General features: G+C 40.6%; 1 protein-coding gene across 1 annotated transcript in view; it reads right to left on the bottom strand.

Moving 5' to 3' along the window:
* SEMA3A (semaphorin 3A) overlaps positions 1-19,297 on the bottom strand; it is a 140,724-nt gene that overhangs the window by 78,951 nt on the left and 42,476 nt on the right. Inside the window, exons 2-3 of the mRNA XM_026713110.2 lie at positions 5,793-5,950; positions 2,347-2,409 (exon numbers count right to left, since the gene is read on the bottom strand). Of these exons, the coding sequence (XP_026568895.1) occupies positions 2,347-2,409; positions 5,793-5,950 (221 nt within the window). The remainder of the gene's footprint in view (positions 1-2,346; positions 2,410-5,792; positions 5,951-19,297) is intronic.

Raw genomic sequence — 19,297 nt, forward strand, 5'->3', positions numbered from 1 at the left:
AATTATGAACGATGGCCAACTCTGAGGCCTATTAAATTGGAAGGCAGAATATAAATATGCATAAGATTTGTATGCACGATGCACAAGTTGATCAGTGCCAAAGTACCTCCAATTTTTCATTTCTGAATGGCCAATTCAAAGGTTTACAGTGTGTGCCCACATGCACACTCATACAAACACACAAGGCATAGGAAAAAAAAAACCTAATAAGCACTATAGATGCAGCAGAGGTTGGCCACTTCTCTATAAATAAGAAAGGATTTTATGAGTTGAAACCTATGCAGTCTGAATGTTATGCATACATGATTTTTCTGATATTAATTCATGCATGATCAACTCACAAGGCTGCTACTATAGAGAAAATGGGTATGTCTGCTGGGGTAGCATGAACTTAAGAGAGAGGGACTGGCCAAAGACCACTGGTGGGGCTCCCCTGGTTGACCGGTGACCAGGATTTAAGTCTCTCCAGTGCCCACCCAACATCAAATCCTTTGGAAGGATTTGGGAGAGCCTGTTTGCACAGCCAGAAATGTTTCCTTCTCTTGGGCTGATTTGGTGCAATGATCTGATTCAAGCATCTGGATCAGATTGGATCACTTTTTATGAATCAGATCGGAAACGTGGGTGAAATGGAATCAAATCAATGACTCAAACTGGAATGTTCTTAGCACATACCCCAGGACGACACAAGGGAGCACACTGGATAGCGTTTCCCACAGAGGTGAGCGGTTGTATTACAGAAATATGAGAAACGGGGTGCCCCACCCCCATTTTCATTTCCTCCCAACTGTTAACTCTCTTTTCTGGGGAAATAAAACCCTCCGTCTGCACTGTCGGGGAGCCTCCCTATTTATCAGTGTCTGGGGGGACCCTTGAAAGGTTAGATCCCCAACAATATCCATTTCATGGCACTCCGTGATTGACGTTAACGGGGAAGGCCTGAGATGGACTCCAGCAGAGGGAAACCACAGCCTGCTAGCCAGCATAGTTGCCTTTCAGTCTCAGGTCACGACTGAGGTTACCAGTGGGGTCCATGCACCCGACGCACGTCGTTACAGTTAATATTTGTTTTGTATAAGCAATAGTACGGCTGCCAAGGGCTGTGGCCGAGAAAGTGGTTCACTTTAGGACAGTTAATAATTGAGGTTCATAATGACTTCATTAATTAAAAAAAACATTAACCCCCCCAAACACCTGTGATTTATTAACTTCTAGACATTCAAACATATAGAATATTTATCATCATAAGAATACCTTCATTATATTAATTTAAATGTTCTTTAGGCCATATTTCCCATTTTCTCCTTGATAGTAATGAAAGAGAAATCCTATTGAATATTACTTTTTATTTTTTCCTTGGGGGCCAAAATGAAGAATTCATTTTCTTTATTCTTAAAACTTGACCTTGCAAAAGACATTGGCTCTTGCTTGTTCTAGGGAAAAGCAGTTAGTTTGGCTTAAGTATAAGGCTCATTCTTCTTTTGAAGTTAACCCAACATGATCTTTAAAACAGGGGCCATCCTTTCTTCTTTATTCAAGGGATTTTTGCAAATTCTTTCTGAAATTCTAGATCAGCTTTGCCATCTTAAATATTGGACTCCCGATTCCGAACCACATTCTGATTAATGACTGTTTCACTTATGGCTTGAGACGGAGCAGAGATTTCTGCCAGCTGCTATTATGAATATTTTACCAAGCCACCTCAGGATGACAAGCTTTTTGCCGTTGCAAACACAGTGATTTTTTCCCCTTTTGACTTGAAAGGATGCGTTCTGTTTCTGTATAATTACAGTGAATTCCATCTCTTTATTTATTTATCATCCGCCAGCATGACAATCGCACCCAACAGCCGGACAATTTCCTGTATTATCTAATGGAAGGGTTGAAAAAATGGAGGAGGAAAGAGTGGTGGTATGAGAAAGAATGCGTAAAACAAATATCCCACCCCCCCACGGGTTCCAACCACAACGGGAAGAAGGAAATTATCACGGGGAAGGCATTGTGTTCTTGTGTCCTTGTCCCGGGAGGCCCCCGAGGCCTTCAAAGCTGGCCTCACAAAGGCCAATCTCTTCCAGGGTGGCAGACTGGGGGCCTCCGCTGGGCTACAGGAACCAGGTCAGGCTCCTAAGGCGACTTAAATAAGGGGACAATTATATGCTCCTTCCCTCGCTCCATTACATGGGGAGAACAGCAAGACTGAACGGTGTCCAAGCTTGACCCAACATTTCATTTATTTATGGAAAAGGCAGCCAGGGAGAGCAACCCAAAGCTTTAAAAAGGCCACAAAATACTGACCAGCCTAATGAAGGAAAAAGTGGGAGAGTACAGGTGAAGGTTTCTACTTACCAGGACATCTTTTCCAGCCCACTTGCATTCATCCCGCCGACTATGCGACACAGGCCAAGCAATCTAAGGGGGCAAAGTCAAAATGGCATCATGTCACTTAGCAATCCAGAGCTGTCATCTCGTCCCAGGAAACGCGGCTCTTTGGAGGGTTAGATTTCTTTCTCTAAAGGAAACTCCCTTTTATAGATTGGTTTACTTCATTACGATAGGCCTGCCCTGCTCATCTCCACCTCCTACTTGGCAGGGTTTTATTTGGATTTTTATACGACTGTATACACAGATACAGATAGAGATGTTTTGTTTCCTTAGAAAATGGTAGATGGAACAACAGAGGGGGTGTTATTTTAAATCCAAGATTGTCTTGTTTTCCTCGATGGCCTAGAACACATCATGTCATGCATGACACACCACATTTTGTACCTTAACAACCACAGTAATAATTTATTTATAGTTAGAGAGCAGATGGCCAGAATATAGTACACTCAGGTAAAAGAAAATAAAAGAGGAAAAGGAAAAATTATATAAAATGATGCAAGCAAGGAATAAAGTAAGTGGACTATTTTATACATAGACAACCTTCTCCCTCTCTCTCCCACTCTCTCTCTCACTCTCTCCATCCATCCATCCATCCATCCCTCCATCCAAAACCCACTACAACACAGTGATCCAATGAAATTTAGAAATGTCGTTTCTAAATATGCTGGATATTTCTGAGTTGTGAATGGAAGATAAATACCAAGATAAACAGAGGACAAATTAATTCTTTCTTGCTGGACTGGAAAAAAAAATCTGACAAATTTGGAAAGCGGAAGGTTAGAGGGGATGGGCGTCACTTGTCCTGTGGAAGAAACCGTTGTGGCACCAGCGTCTCCCACTGGCTTGTCGGACTCCAGTTACGCTAAACTCAGCAGGCGTGGAAATAATGGAAGATGCCATTTAATAATAATAATAATAATAATAATAATAATAATAATAATAATAATAATAATAATAATAATAACCACTAGAAGTCAACTCCTGCATTAAAGATGCTCTGAGGTTGTTATCCTGATGGGTTTCTCCCAACTATTCTACAGCGATTCAAGATTTCACTTCTGGTTATGTTTGGGATTAATTCTTAACAATCAATTTCATCTTCCAGTGCAAAAGCCCCCAAGCCCCTTTTAGTTAATTATTTATGTCTTCTGAAAAGCTTTTAAAATTGCACATAGAATAAAACATGATCAAATTTCAACATCATGCAATATAAATGGGCTGTGTGGTTGGACTATCACCTTCATCTTAAATCAATGTGCAGATAAAGCAGGAAGAAGTTCATTTAAGGTCATTGGGCCAAAGGATAGCGAAGGCAGGGGCAGGTTTCATGGTGGATTTTGCGACTGCAGCATCGCTAACAAAATACCCGAATATTTTCAGGAAGGCCTGAAGCTCTGCTGAAGGAGGAGTCTAGGCATCTTGGACAACACTGTGTAAAAACTGCAAACGGGGCCAAGGACCAACGATCCCAATTGGTTTTCTTGCATCCAGTATCTCAGTAAGGAACCAGGGCACCTTCCCCATCCAAGTCTATGGTCCATGCATTTATGATCTGGGGCCATCATACAGGTGGGTGAACAGAGAACAACGTCCATGTGTGAATTCACCCTAAATTGTTTATCCCCCTTTTTTTACTCATAGCAGTAGTCTGTTTCTCTACTGATTCCAGATGTTTCTGCATGACATCCTGAGCCTCACAGAACATTCAAATAAACAACTCATTTCTTTTATGGCTGCTCTTGAGAGAATAGGAAATTGCCAATTTTATTTGGATCTTGATCTTCAGAAAATACAAATCTTCACTCAGGACTTGGAAAAAAAAACTTTATCATGCAAGGAATTAATGGGTCATGGATTAATGCAAAGCAGAACTTGCCAGTTTTAAAGCAATAATTCTTGATTGAGGATTCATGAAAATATAGTCATGCTATGCTTATTGTTAACATTTTATTTACACGTATGCTTTCATAATGAAATGTCTATTAGGTTCCAACCTAAATCCCTGTTTTCAATCAAATCCAAAATTGTCCATCATGCTGTTGCCACCAATGTTCCATGTAAAATGATTTATTCATAGCTTTGATCCTCTGGATGGAAGCACCTGAAGTAATAAAATGAAGAATTAAATCATATTTGTTGTCTTTATACGATTTAGTGCTTTCAACTCTGGCCTTTATCATCCATATTTTCCTTCTCTGTGTGAACAAACTGCGTTTTGAACTTCTGACGAATGATGACCATTCACTGGATTGGATGTACATAAATTAATCTGGTGCCCAACGTCAGGAGCTGATGAAGATTAAATCTATGAGATTCCCAGGATGCTGTTTGGAGATTCCTGGTGGATGAAATGGTTCTTTCCTCTCCCTTGAAATTTTGTGGGAACCCCACTGTTACAAAGGGAACCCCACTGTTCTGTCACCCTTTTTGCCTGAATCAACCAGGAGTAGATTCACATTTGCAATTTGATTCAAAGAGTCCATCTGAATTTTGTGATTCAGCAGTCAAGTAAACTCAGCTGAATAGCTTCAATTACAGAGTTGGAAGAGTTCGCTTAGACATCACCTTTTCCCCAACCTCCACTTTGGTGTAGGATCCACTAAAACGTCCCTGGCAGGGCCTCTATTTGCAGGCCTCTCGTAATGGGAAACTTGTCTCTGTGGGGGGGCTGTTCCACTGGTTGACAGTGCAGGCAGTCCTGGAATCCTGGAAGGGGCCTTGGAGCGGCCCAAGGCAGCAGCCCCAACCCCGTCCCAGGCAGACAGCTGTCCAGTCTGTTCTGGAGCACCTGGAGCGATGGAGCACTCACAATGCTGGGGAGAAAGCTGCTCCCCGGGTGAATTTTTCTCACTGTCAGCACATTTTTCCTCAGTTCCAGGTTGGATCTCCTCCTTCGGACAAATCTCTACCCAGCGAGAAAGTTCTGAGCCTTCTTCTTTGTAGTTTTAACCCACCAGTTCTGCTCTTGCCCTCTGCAGGGGGCAGAGAACGAGCCTTCTGAGCAATCTTCGGGTATTTGACTCCACAAGTGTTGGGGTATTTGGGCAAAAGTCCATCTAATCTCTGAATTACTTTGGATGCACTTTTTAAAATTCAACTCACCAAACCAATTCTGCAATTCGGTCTGAAGATCCTACTCAAACTTCAGGTGAAATTCCAACTACAGTGATATAAATGTAGAAGACCAAAGAGAAAAGGAAACTACTGCACACTCTGCTCAGCTTTTCCTTCTTCTGCATGTCTTAGAATGGATTCACACATTCTGCCCACACCAAATAATTTTTTAATGAGTGTTTCTAATGTTGCAAATGGACCTGCATAGCCAAATGGCTCAAAATTCAGCTTCCTACCCCACCGGTCATCTTACCCCCGTGGACGTACATCTAAAGATGAAAAGAGATGAAAAGTACCGTTTGAAAATCCTTGAAGTTGACTAGGTTGAAAGAAAATATGTGGTCCTTTGCTCCCACGTAGAGTCTACTCCGTTCCTCATCCAAAAGGAATGTGTGGTAACTAGAACTATTGACCAGCCCATGGAAAGTAGCTATATTGCCGGATTCAAACATTTCTGTAGGACAAAAGAAAAAAAATATTGTTAATGTACAGAATAATGACCTGTTCGAATAAGTAAATAGATGAGTAAGAACCATATAGAGCTGCTTCATTTATTTATGCAGCATTTTTCAGACTTCCGTCCTTGGTTAATAGCCATTCTAGAACCCAAAACTGGAAGAACAAACTCCAGTTTTAATGTGCCACTATATTAACTTTTCTAAAATGCATGACATTTATTGCTGACTGATGCACCCAATTTACAATTATCCTTTGATGCAACTTAAACTACTGCTAATGGGATAGAAACATTCTCCACTTGCCCATCTAGGAGGGCAGGGAAATGCATGCCAAATCGAAAACAGAATTCTTTATTAAAATGAACGATTATTTATTTAAAATGAAGAAACGGTGGAAAAAGAGGAGGATACACTGCCGAATCCTTTGCAGTTGTTAGCCTTCCCAGGTAAATCAGAGAAGAAACATGACCGGATGTCCTAATTCTATCTCATTGTGAGAATACATTCATGGGATCTTGCAAGGACAAATCTCCCACCTGCCTCTTTTACAGGCCGAGGCGCGGTCTCTCTCCCTCTCTCTCTCTCTCTCTCTCTCTGTGTCCCTTCTCAGCCTCTTTTTCCACCTGTTGTTCAGTTCTGGGCTCTGCTACCTCTTCCAGACTGTTTGAAATGCTGTCATTTCACTCATCCCTTGTCCGAAATGGTCTAGGGAGGCTGGACTAGAAGATCTCCAAGCCCCCTTCCAGCTCTATTCTGACTGACTGACTGGCCGACTGACCATTCCCTAAGCAGCATTTCCTCACCTGGTTTCTCAAAGTCTTTCCCACATATCATTGCATCAGTGATGCCAACAATAGAAGCACCACAAATTTGGTATATATCAGAGGTGGTATCCAGCAGGTTCTGACCAGTTCTGGGGAACCGGTAGTGGAAATTTTGAGTAATTTGGAAAACCAGTAAATCCCACCTCTGACTGGAAATTTCACAGTATCCTTCCCCAGCCACGCCCACCAAGCCACGCCTACCAAGCCACACCCGCAGAACTGGTAGTAAAAAAAAAAAAAGTGGAATCCCACCACTGGTATAGAAGTCTGCAAGGGTCCTGCCTATACAGTTTCCTTCTGACCCAGAGATGGATCATCAACTGCTGTTCACCTCAACGACAGAGGATCCTCAGTCTCTTCTGCCATTGGGACATAGGAAAGACCCAGAATGCCACAGCACAGATTTATGCAAATGCACAAATGAGCAGCAAATAAGCACAAGAACCTCTTCACTTCCAGAAGAGAAGATCACGAAGAAGCCTTGAGAGGCCGCTTCCATTCAAACGCCCATCTAAGCAAAGTGCAAAGATCTACAGTCTTCTTATTTCCTGTACGTTTTGGTCTCTGTAAACTCCACATCCACACACACCCCACACACATACCTAGCAAAGTAGGGCGCACAGTCACAGATCATGAACCAATGCCACTTACATGTTTTGTTTTGAAACAAGAACTGGAATAATTCCAACTACTTAGAATAACAGGAGCCAATATTAGATGCCTGTGTTAGAACTTGCTTAATACCAGCAAGTGGTAACTGCCAGTCACATTAATTTTTCCATCATCATTGCTTTGCCTCAAGATATAATACTTCTCAATAAATACGATTATGAAACTGCAATGGGGTTTTCTGAAACGATTCTTTCACAACATGTACTCTTTTTGAAATGTTCAGGGTTTATATTACTTAAACTACAATATAGGTGCAGCCTTTCTACCTGTTGATGCTTCATTGAATGACAGGCTGCTCTTTTGCTTCAAGTTTCAATCTTGTTTCTGTCCATGTAAATTTGATTGTCACCATCTCTCTGAACATTTCTTTAATTCATCCGAGGGACCGTTTCCAAAAGACAAGCAGGTATAAAAATAAATCTTCTTTCGGTCAAGCTAATGCAGAAAGAAATTTGCTTGTGTGTTGACAATTTCTGAATCTTTTTAAAAACAATCCTTTCCCTAATGCTTTTTTCATCCACTGTTACAAAAGTCGGAAGGCTCTCCTCCATCCCCTGTAGCCAGGTATTCTGCCAAAGCAAGCACGTCTAGTGACTACTAAAAAGTCAAATTTCACTTGAAATGTGAGATTCAAAGACAAGATAAATTTGATCAAATAGATTTAATGCAACCAAAACATGGGCATTGTTGTAATACAGAAATACCAAAACACCTATCTGTCTCACCCTTGAGACGAATGGGAGAACAACACAGATGGTGGATTCATTTGAAGGCAATAGAGAACTTTTCAGATGGATAACACCCAAGGTTTCATTGCACAACTGTATATATATATATATATTTTAAAACACTCTCCCTGAACCAAACCAAGACACATAGTACAATTGGGGGGGCGGGGGGGGAGAACAGCATAGCACTTTTACTCCATCTTGTAAATAGTAACAGTTAAAAAATATTTCCAGAGTAAGTTCTTACTAAATATCAAGGAGTCCAGCACACCTGAAGATTTAATCTCTTAGTCTCTTTGGGGAAAAAAACATGTTACCTGCAACTCTTCTCCCAAATGAGCCTGCTTAAGCACATTTTAGCAAAAGTGTGAGACATGAACACACAACCACAAGATTTGTAGAGATGATATATAATTGCCTGAATGAATCCCGCGTACAGCATCCAACCATGCACGGAGTAGCCATCCCTCCCAGTTTTGCCATTTACAGAAAACAGGTTACAACGATATTTCAAACCTACATTTGATGCATCGAATGGATCTGAAGATGGGATTTAACTGAATGTCCCTTGAGTCAAACTATCCAATCATGCTAGGAAGCTGAAAAAAGTGAATACCTCATTCTAAATAATGTTCTAAATGGCTACTGTTGTTGTTGTTGTTGCTTGGTAAAGTTCCTGTGTCATTTTTTTTCCTGTATTCTGTTCAGTCCAAATACGGCTCAAGCAAATAAAGGCAAAATTAAAACAGTAATAATGTGCATTTGTAAAATATCTCCAAGTATAGCTTCACAATTATCCTTGTGAAGCAGCTTGAGCTAAGGAAAATACTCTAGTATAGAGACGTTTGGTGAACTCCATGGTGGAAACCTAAATCTATCCCTATCCTAATCCCACATAATCCAGCCAATCCAGCCCCACCCCCCCGGACCCATCTAAGGTGAGCATCCATATGCAGAATATAGATTTTCATGGTCTCTTCCTACTTGCCCTGGTGGTCAGAACCGCCGGCCTCCGTGGTTGGATGGATTAGATAGCCCTCAAGGATCATAGCTTTAAATTGTCTTAGTGCTACGTATTTATTTTATTATTCTTTGAACATTGATCCAATTGGGAGCACTGCTGAATCCTAGGATGGTGAAAGAATAAGTTAATTATGCACCAGGTGAACAAATGTTTCCTTTTATCTACTCTTATTTTTCCATAATTCAGTTTCATTGACTGGCCCTCATTCAAGAGAAAACCTTCTCCCTTATGAATTTGTCACCTAAACAGGATCATATAAATCCCCACTATGCAATGAAATCCCAGTGTTGGAAGCAACCGTAGAGTTTAACCCTCTGTAGAGTGCAAAATCCATTAGAGGTCTCTGGAAATAACCATCCAGCCTGTCTGTAGGCTTCCAGCAAAAAAAAATATGTCACGAAGCAGCCTATTTCATGGAGTGGTAAGTTGTAGAGTAAGGAAATTCTTCCTGACAGCAACTTCCTTCCTTCTGGTTTTAACCCACTGGTTTTGTTCTCTGTCCACTTCCTGGAACAACCTTCTGGATATTGGAAAAGTTCTGTCGTATCTCCTCTCAGTTGTCTCTTTTGTAGACTAAACATGTTTGCAGCATTCCAAGGTCATGTGATTGTAATTTGTGACACTTTTTGGCAATTTCCAGCAAAAAATATTACAATGGTTTAAGCTGAATTTGCACTTTCAATGGCACGACTCAACTTAGGGCAGCATGAGTCAACTTACCACTACATGACTCAACTTATGTCCACAATGACTTACAATGGTCGATGTTACAGACTCTGCTCCCAGCTGTGATTGTAAGTCAAGGACCACCTGAGGAATCTGGCGATCTCTGGCATTTATTAGGACTGAGGGAGGGTGGAGATTCTGTGCCATTTCAGCAGGGGGGGCTGGAGAAAGGTAGAAGGGAAGGTGAAGCTATAGTATATTTTAAGACTAATTCTACCATGCACAAATCCCAGATTTTTTGTCTCCTCATTGACTCCAACTGTCAATAAAGAGAAAGCTGGTCCACCAGGCTGATATTTTTGAAAAAGGAAGTTTTGATCTAAAAAGCGCTGTAAAAACTGTGAAAATGAGGGAAGGGAATAGGAACACATTTCAGATCTGTGTATTTATATACAGCATATCAGCTACAGTTTACCATTCATTATGATTCAAAAAAATCTCACCTGCATACCAGTTCATGGCTTAAAAGCAGATTAGAAAATCAGAACCAAACCGATGCTTGTCAAATAGAGGCCGTTGGATCAGGGCATCATAATTTCAGGGCCTCTGATCCCATCTCACGACCGGGATATTGGAGGCAACCTGATCCCAATCGGGGCAGGGCTTCAACTGAAGACTTGAGACTAGAGAAACTCGTCTTTGGCGCGTGACCCTCCTTCTGGAAAATGGTGCAAACACCTCCGATAGCAGACTCAATGGCCAAAACCATGGATCCGAGCCAGAATCCCTCCCAACTTTACAAATTCTTAGCAATACTTAAGTCTCCCCTGAATATCCTGAGATAACTAAAATGACGTAACATCAGGCAAACCCTGAGAACAAGCAACTGATGCTCTTCCCGTCTCTCCCCTCGGTGGGCTCTATTGTTCATTCGGGATAATCATCTCATCACTCATCTAATAAATGCAAGCAGGGGAAAGACCTTTTGCAGCTGTTCAATCCACCCCTGCTTTCATCCCACCTTATCATCACAACTGCCAATCATGAATAACTGAAAAGTAGAAAAGAAAAAAAAAGCTCACATCTGCACCGGACCAAATTGATATGTAAATTTGCTTTTTAACTTTTGAGACAGGCAACCATGCTTTAAAAATTCATTTATCATTGATATTAGCACAAGAATAATTTTTGGTGTTGGTAAAAATATAGGTAAAATAACATACCTCAATACTGATCTGAGAAATCATGCAAAGTTATAAACAGGTAAGTTTTGTTGAAAGAAATACATGTAATATCAACATAAAACACACCTTTCCTCTGCTTAGCCAGACCCAGCCTCGAAAAAAATAAAGACAGAACTGCAAAATGTGAGCAGGAATTTTAAGCCAAAGTAGAAAATCAGGAAGGATGTCATCAGGCCCCGGAATTTGCATCTAGCAAGTGCCAAAAAAAAAGGAGTTTTGCCATTGATGCTCAGAAAAAAACTATGTACCATATAGTCATTTTCCAAGCCACAGTAATTTCCCAAAGAGAATGCAATTATTTAAAAAAAATCCACAAAATTTAATCTTAGTAAAAGTCCCATAGACCGCAAGGAACTAAACAGAGAGCAACGAATTCATGTTTCAAGCATCTGTTGGATCAGGAACAAAGGATGCTGTTTGGCAGGGCTGGGGAAGTATTCATGGACAACTCCCTCTTCCGGGAGGGGTTCAAAGACACCGAGATCAATTGTGCTATTGAAGCCCCGCCCCTTTTGTTGTGGGAGGGGCTTCCATCACCTGGTCACAGCTGCTTTCGTGGGTTTCTAACGCTCCCCTCCGATTGCCTTGTCCTATAAAAAATGGGTTCTACCCCCTGTCCAAGCTCTGCTTTATTTCGAGCTGCTTGTTAGAAACGATGCTGAGTCCAAGGTGTGCATCATAAAATCCCTTTGGACAGAGAAGTTACGTTTCTCTTCAATGTCAAATCCAACAACGATGGCACCGTTCAAGAACTGGCTTCCATTTTGACATCAGCTCCTGAATTCGATGACTCTCAGGGCCTGAACTGCTGTTTTTCCCACTGGCTATATACTTCAAGGCAAAATGTAATTCTTTCTGGGCTTCTCTTCAACTTCTGGTCATTAGAAGAACATGTCTAGATTATGGTTTTTTGCAATAAAAGGAAAATGCTTTCCCCCCCAGTTTCCCAAGCTAACTCTGGGATTTGGTGGGCTCCCATTCAGGTCTGGCTCATTTCAAGATCAGTTCAAGTCAGCTAGATGTTGACTGTACATATGTATGTATGTAGCAGGAAATATAACACGGGGATCAACTTCCTACTCATAGTGTAAAGATAGAGGGAAAAAAGGAGGAAAGGGGACTGGTGTCTATCAGGATAAGCCAGCATGGATCTGCTTCAAAGTGTATTTTAAATAAATGCAAGGACACAAAATCTGAAGACCTCTAAAACAATAAGCAGAAATTAGAAGTAGCCATCCCATGCAAGATCTGTTAGATGCTTACAGACACCGGAGCCCCATCTTTCTTGACTCTAATGAACTTCTCGTCCACACCAATCTCAAGTAACAACAGGCCTATGTTACACTATGAGGCACACCCTCAATGTGCCCCTGGAAGGTGGTAATAAACACATGACGTTAAACAATGACTGCATTCATATATTTCATTAGGCCATGGTTGTGTAATCATAACTTCTTGAAGAGAACACAAAGGGTGAGGTTTTCACAACATGCTTAGCCATCGGCCATAGTTTACAAGACAGGGCTGAGATTTATTCAAGCTGCTAAGCCATCTTCACGAACCAGACCTTATGTTACATAAATAATAGTTTAGCACACAATGAGCAGATGTGCTAAGATCCCAAGGTTTGCTGAGTAAACTAAGTCACATAATCTGCCAAACCATAAATTATGATTTGCAAGCCACAAGGACTGAATTTGGTGAAGTACACTAAGCCAGAATAAACAAACCATATTTCACTTAGCACAATGGGGGAACCAGGTGGTGTTTCCATATTGAGTAGACAATTTAATAACGTTTGCCTAAAGCTTGTATTATTTACTTAATGAGTAAATACACTGGAATCTCTCTGGAATCTTAATCATGCCTTCAGAGTTCAACCATTCCTTTACTTTCCATGGATTTAAGAATGGATTTTTCACCTTTCACTCAGAAATTATGGTTTCCTTTATTTTTAAAGCAAAGGATCAGATACAGGTGCGTAACAATGCTTGGGCATCAAAGAATTTGTTATGTCTTTGGAACTGGTTAGAGTCCCCAACCAGGTCCGCTGTTTGAGCGGGAGCACCAGCCGCTCCCATTGGCTGGCTCCGTTTGACAGCCGGCTATAAAAGCCGGCTGTCGAGCAGAGCCAGCCCGTTGCCGCCAGCTAACCTGCTAGTTAGAAGGCAGACGCGGCAACCCTTTATTCCCTGTAATAAAGCCTGTTCGTTGTTCACTCTGGCTCTTGCCTCTTCCTTCCGCTGCTCTACAACAGAATTCATGCAAAGACAATAGCTGTCAGTCATGGGACATAGCAGCCAATCTTGTCTGTCTGTCTGCCTCTCTCTCTCTCTCTCTCTGCCTGAGACCTCATACATCTTCAAGACTTCAGTAGCAACACCCTTTTTCAGGTTGGTATCTTCTTCAGCAAACTCCTCTCTCACCTACCCACCAGGAATTACTTAATTACCCCCAAAGGCCAGATGAGACAGATCTCTTCAGAGGCTTTTATTATATTCTCCATTGCAGCAGAAAGAGAAAAAAAGAAGAATGAAGGTCCACTGGGAAGAGACCGAGAGTTATGGCTAACGTTGAGATAGTTCTTTCTAAATCAACCCCCTCTACTAATTTATTTTACTTGCAATTTATGGAATTCTATTTTCATTTATTGGAATACTTCCTCCTAAACATCTCTGGAGTTGGTCAGGGTGACCCCGTTTCCTTCCTTCTTGGTTGGTGCACCAGATGGACAGTAAAGAAAACCAGGGACACACAACTGGATGTAAAAAGGATCAAGGCCGAAGGACAATTATGGTAATCGCCTATTTGTGGTGATTTTCTGCCACATAGTGTTAACCGCATACTTCCTGCCTTGTGTACATCGTGGCTTTTAAAGAGGTTTCGGCTGAAAGCTTTTGTTTCTTTCTGGATCTGTATGCGATCAACATTCATCAGGCTACATATACATCAAATATTACTAACATCTGGACTTTTTTCCTTCTTTTTTCATAGACATGTAAAAGCCAAACCATATGATAAATAGACTCCTACAATACATCTGTTCTTGGCCTGCACCACTTCAGAATGAAAAGGAATCAAATCTTTGATTGCTTTCCCATATTTTTAAAAGCTCTTCACACAGGAAACTAGTACATTCTAAGTTATTATTTGCTATAACATGTTGGATTTTGTTTAGTATACACAGGATCTTTTTTTTTTTATATATATATAAATTTTTATTGTTTTTTTTTGACATGAAAAACACAACAACAAAACATAAAAGTATCAGCTCCCCCATATTTTTGTACACACAGTAAGTCGGTTGGTCCATCGGTTTTGTGCATTCACCTCATAGTCACAATTACAGTCACTTCACATAACACTCTTATCAATACAAATTTATAAATCCTAGTATCGCCATTAAAAAAAAAAAAGAAAAATTTGACTAAACTTTTATTCGATCATGCCTTTGTGAGATAACTATATTTTAAGTATCCTATTCTAAAACAAATCTTATAATCATACCAATTCTATCCCAAATATGAAAAAAAAGAAACAAAGAAAACTATTATATAGATATAGTATCAAAAACCAATAAAAAGAAAGAGAAAATAAAGACATTATTATTCCTTATTATCTAACTTTTATATTTTAATATTTCATCATTCAACCATTACACAGGATCTTTTTATTGCTCAATCCATTTCCATGTCTACAGTCAGGTGAGGCAGAGCCCACATATAACTCAATCACCTCCATCCACTGAATCGTATTGATCAACTTTAAATCACTGCTAAGGTTCCAGTGAAAGCTGTATATTTGCAGAAAACAATTTGTACCAGGGCATGAGGAAATATATGTGTCATCCCACTGATCTGAATATGTTTTGTTCTAAACAGTAATAAACCTTCCAGAATAGCAATTTGAAACTTTCGTTTCACACTCCTGAAATTATTCTTGCACACCCAGAAGTGAGAAAACGAGCCTTCTTCAGACAACTTTGCTTCCAGACAAGCTTTAATTATACAATTTCCTTGTCTAGTTTACATAATTAGGTTGGGTGTGGAATATTTAGATAATTATGTTTTCCAAGTCCAAGGCTAAATATAACATACTCATATTGTTGACAAAATATAGGTCTGATATCGTGGATCTGCAAATCACCTGAGCAGATTAGGGACGTCTGGATTCTACATTCCTCAAACTCAGAATAACTCTGCTGATTTGGGGAGGTTTTGAGGCTTTGGAGAAAGGTATATCCTGAGGTCAAAATGGAGCTGTTTCGAGTTCAGAACAATTCTGAAGTGATGGCAGCAGCTCATTTTCTGTATGATGAAGCAGCTGTTTTGAGATTGAAAAATGAGTTTTGAGCATACATTTTGAACTCAGAACATTTCACATTCTTCTAACATCATTAGGGGACTAGGTCTAAAGGTTTTACGTAGGCGGTTGGGAGCTTTGTAGAAGCAACAAATGGTTAAACCCTTCCACCTCCACAAGTCATCCGCCAGGGTTTTCCATAAAACAAACACTAGGATAACTCTATTGCCTCTCTGATGGCACATTGGAGATGTCTTTATCGAGAAGGGTCTTCAATATTTCCTTCCAGTGATCTTCTGTTAAAGTGCAATGAGAAGACCACGAGAGGATCTTCAGTTTCCTCTCGGTGCCTTTTAAAGAGGATATTAAGTGCCCCCCACCCCTTCCATGTGTCTCTCCAGTGATCTGAGTTACCAAATATATTCTCCAGAAGCGGTTACGCCTTTATCAAAGGATGCACCTTGCAGAGTTTTTCCTTTGACTGAGCATTCACTTCAACCTGTACTTCCATTGGGTGGAAGAAGAAAAGTCAAATGCTTTGTCTATGGAGGTTCTCAGCCTTTCAGGTCCCAGTTGCCACAAAGGGGCTTTTCAAAAGGCCACTGGACTTCCTTTCTTCTTTCCCTGAAGACGTTTTGCTTCTTCTCCCAGAAGCTTCATCCAATAACTGAAGCAGCTTCTTGGATGAGAAGCAAAACGTCTTCAAGGAAGAACAAAGGAAGTCCAGTTTGCCTCTTGAAGAAAAGCACTGTGTTTCCTTCATTCTCCTTGGAAACTGACCCGAAAGCCAGTTGTCCATTTGGGGATAAATATCTTTTGGGTCTGCCCCCCACACAAAAAATGTTTAAAACAAATTTCTTCCAGTTGAAATACTAACTTTTCTCTTTCTCCCCTTTCCTCTCTATTAAAAGATCCATCAACCAAAACTTACTTAAAGAACGTACAGAGCTTTTACTCAGTATGAAATAAGGTTGATCAATGTTTCAACCACATGCACAATAATGCACTGAGAATAAGTAATCTAAAGTTCTTAGGATGTTGAAAATATGCAAATCTTTCTGATGTTCAAAGCATTAATTGTATCTGAAACAACAACCTGATTTTCTCAATCTATAAATGTACCTCAACTTTACACAAAGCTGAGCATAAAAAATGGAACATTTTAACTGCTATTACAAGTTATCTAAGCAATTTAAACATTGTCTCCTTTTTTATATACTGAATGATATAGAATAAGGTAGCAGAGAATCCAAAAACCAATATTTAATTTGGAGGGTTCCAGCATTCAGTTTGGGGTGGCAAGAGAAGATACATTCAATGTCATGTCTAAAACATGTCCATACCGTTTGTAGGAAAGCTTAGCATCTCTTCCATCAATTCCATTCTCTATAAAGATTTTCTCCTCCACCTCAAGCCCATTGCCTCCAACTGAAATATCCAGGATTTAGTAATAATGGACTCGGTTATTGATCCTAATTTTTAAATGTCCTATTAAAGCTACCGCGATGCAGTTTGGAATAAAAATATCCTTAAGAGGGTTGCAGAGTTACAACAATACTTCATTTGTTTCCAGAAATTGTTCCAGGAACATGGTACAACTAGAGAACTTGTGCCAATCTAACAGCACTTATGTATAGCCAGGAGGGAAAAATGGCTAAACAGAGTAAAGGTAAATAATACTAAAGGAATATACATGTATAAAAAGTTTATATTATAGGATTAAGGTGAAATGTGATGACAGTAGCAGTTAGATTCAGAGTCAAAGAATTGCAGCTTTGTCATCACATTCCACCTTAATCCAATGAGATAAGCTTTCATAATTGGGTGAATTTGTATATTGGAAGAGAAACAAGCTAAATAAAAACATTTATTCCTGTCTCAGCCTCTCCCATGCCTTCATGAAAGCTAATCCACTTACTTAGCTTTTTAAAAAAATACCTCCGTTCTGCATTTTGCGTGACTCTTATGGAAGGTGGGCTTCCCTCCCTCTTCCTTCCTCCTCATTCCACCTTCAGGCTTTTTGGAAAGGGGGGGGGCTCCAATTTATTAGGCAGGCTACATTCCCTCTGGGGCACGAAGCGGGAGTGGGTACTTGAAAGGAAGATGGCCAGGTCCAATCTCAGATTGTGGATTTAGGAACAAACTGAGATGCTGGCAAATGGGCTAAGATTCGTTTGTTGACTCAATCTGTCTATGGAGGTTCTCAGTCCTCCAGGTCCCAAAGGGTTTTCCCAAAGGGGATTTTTTTCAAAAGGGAGCTGGACTTTCTTTGTTTTCCCTAAATAAAGTCCAGTTTCCTTTTGAAAAAAGCACCTTTGGGTTGAGTCCATCTGCTGTGCATCTATTTGATTCAGAAAAACTAGGTCAGGGGGAAGTTTACAAAGTAGTTTGTCACCTGGGACTACCTGACCTGAAGAAGCTGATTGCCAGCCTGACTAAAAACGTGACTGGGTTTGGACACTCTGCCGAACTATGTTTTAATCAAATTTCCAGATGCACAGCTTGGTAGGGCTTATTCGCATTAGCCCTGCAGCCCCCCTTTGAAAGCCCCCCCACCCTCCTCTCGGGCTCTCAGGCTCCAGGTGTGATGGCCACCAGCAGAAGAATATCAGCACAAGTTTCAAAGAGCAACAAGTGGACAAACGTTGGGTGTGTGTGTGTGTGTGTGTGGGGCAACTCCAGGATTCCTTTTCCAGTTATCTAGAGGATACGGATTTACTGAAATAATTTTCAAAACATGACTTGTTCTGCAAATTGGCTGCCAGCTTTGACCTCCCAGCCATTAAACTGACCCAAGAGTTCACGGAAAGACATATATTAAAAAAAAGCACAACATGTATCATCTCTTATGAATCCAGAGGAATTTTATTGCTGCTGCTAATTACTGTGAACGGTTACAAATGTTGATGAAAAAGAAGTATTTTAAAGGACAAATAAAATGAGTGAAAAATGTAACAATGAGAAATTAAAAAACAAATTTATTTTAACACATGTATGATCTTTATAAATACCTTATGATGGGGTATAGTGCCCAACCAGACATTGAAACAAGTGAGGAAGATATTTTGTGAAACTGAAAGGCCAATGTAGAGTAGAGTAGAGTAGAATAGGGTAAGGACAGAACAGAACAGAACAGAATTCTGTATTGGCCAAGTGTGATTGGACATGCAAATAAATTTGTTTCCAGCTGCAAAAGCTCTCAGTGTACATATAAACAACAAAGTGATAAGTCATGGATCATAAATCACAAGATACAAACAAGTGGTAATCATAACATACCAGTAGGACACTGAGAAGGCGAGAAAGATGAGAAGATGAGAAGGATAGTAGCAATATAGCTCTACTACGTGGGTAAATATCTTTAGGCATAAGACAACCCTGTGGGAACGAGCTGTTTAGCAGAGTGTTGGCACAGGGGAAAACTCTCTTGGTGTCTCGCCCTATAAGTGGCTTCTTCTTGAGGGGAGAAGTTCAAACCGTTTATGTCCAGGATGTGAGGGGTCTGTCTGAATTGGAGATGGATGGAGACTCGGCCCATCTGAAGAGCGGCAACTGAAATGTTGAGGGCCAACTCCTCCAAAAGTTCGGCCTCACTAACGTCTAGACAAGTTCCAAAGGGGGTTGCGAATTACAGTGAAACAAACCAGTTTTCCTGTTTGGAGGTTCTTGCCAATCTCCTCTTTCAAAAGGACACTCTGGGGCCTTTTCTGGATCAGGCCCCCACCAAAGGAATCCAATAGGAAATGTGTGGTTCCTATTTCCAATGCTCCGAGGTCCCATTCACACACCACATGAAGGCTGGACCCACCTAGCTAGTCTCTGCAGCTGTTTTGAAGAAGGGGCTTGCCTGCCACACAGGCCAAGTCACGACTGCACCATTAAC

This window comes from Pseudonaja textilis, chromosome 5 (assembly GCF_049901715.1).
Source record: "Pseudonaja textilis isolate UNSWEBS1 chromosome 5, rPseTex1.2, whole genome shotgun sequence".
Classification (NCBI taxonomy): Eukaryota; Metazoa; Chordata; class Lepidosauria; order Squamata; family Elapidae; genus Pseudonaja; species Pseudonaja textilis.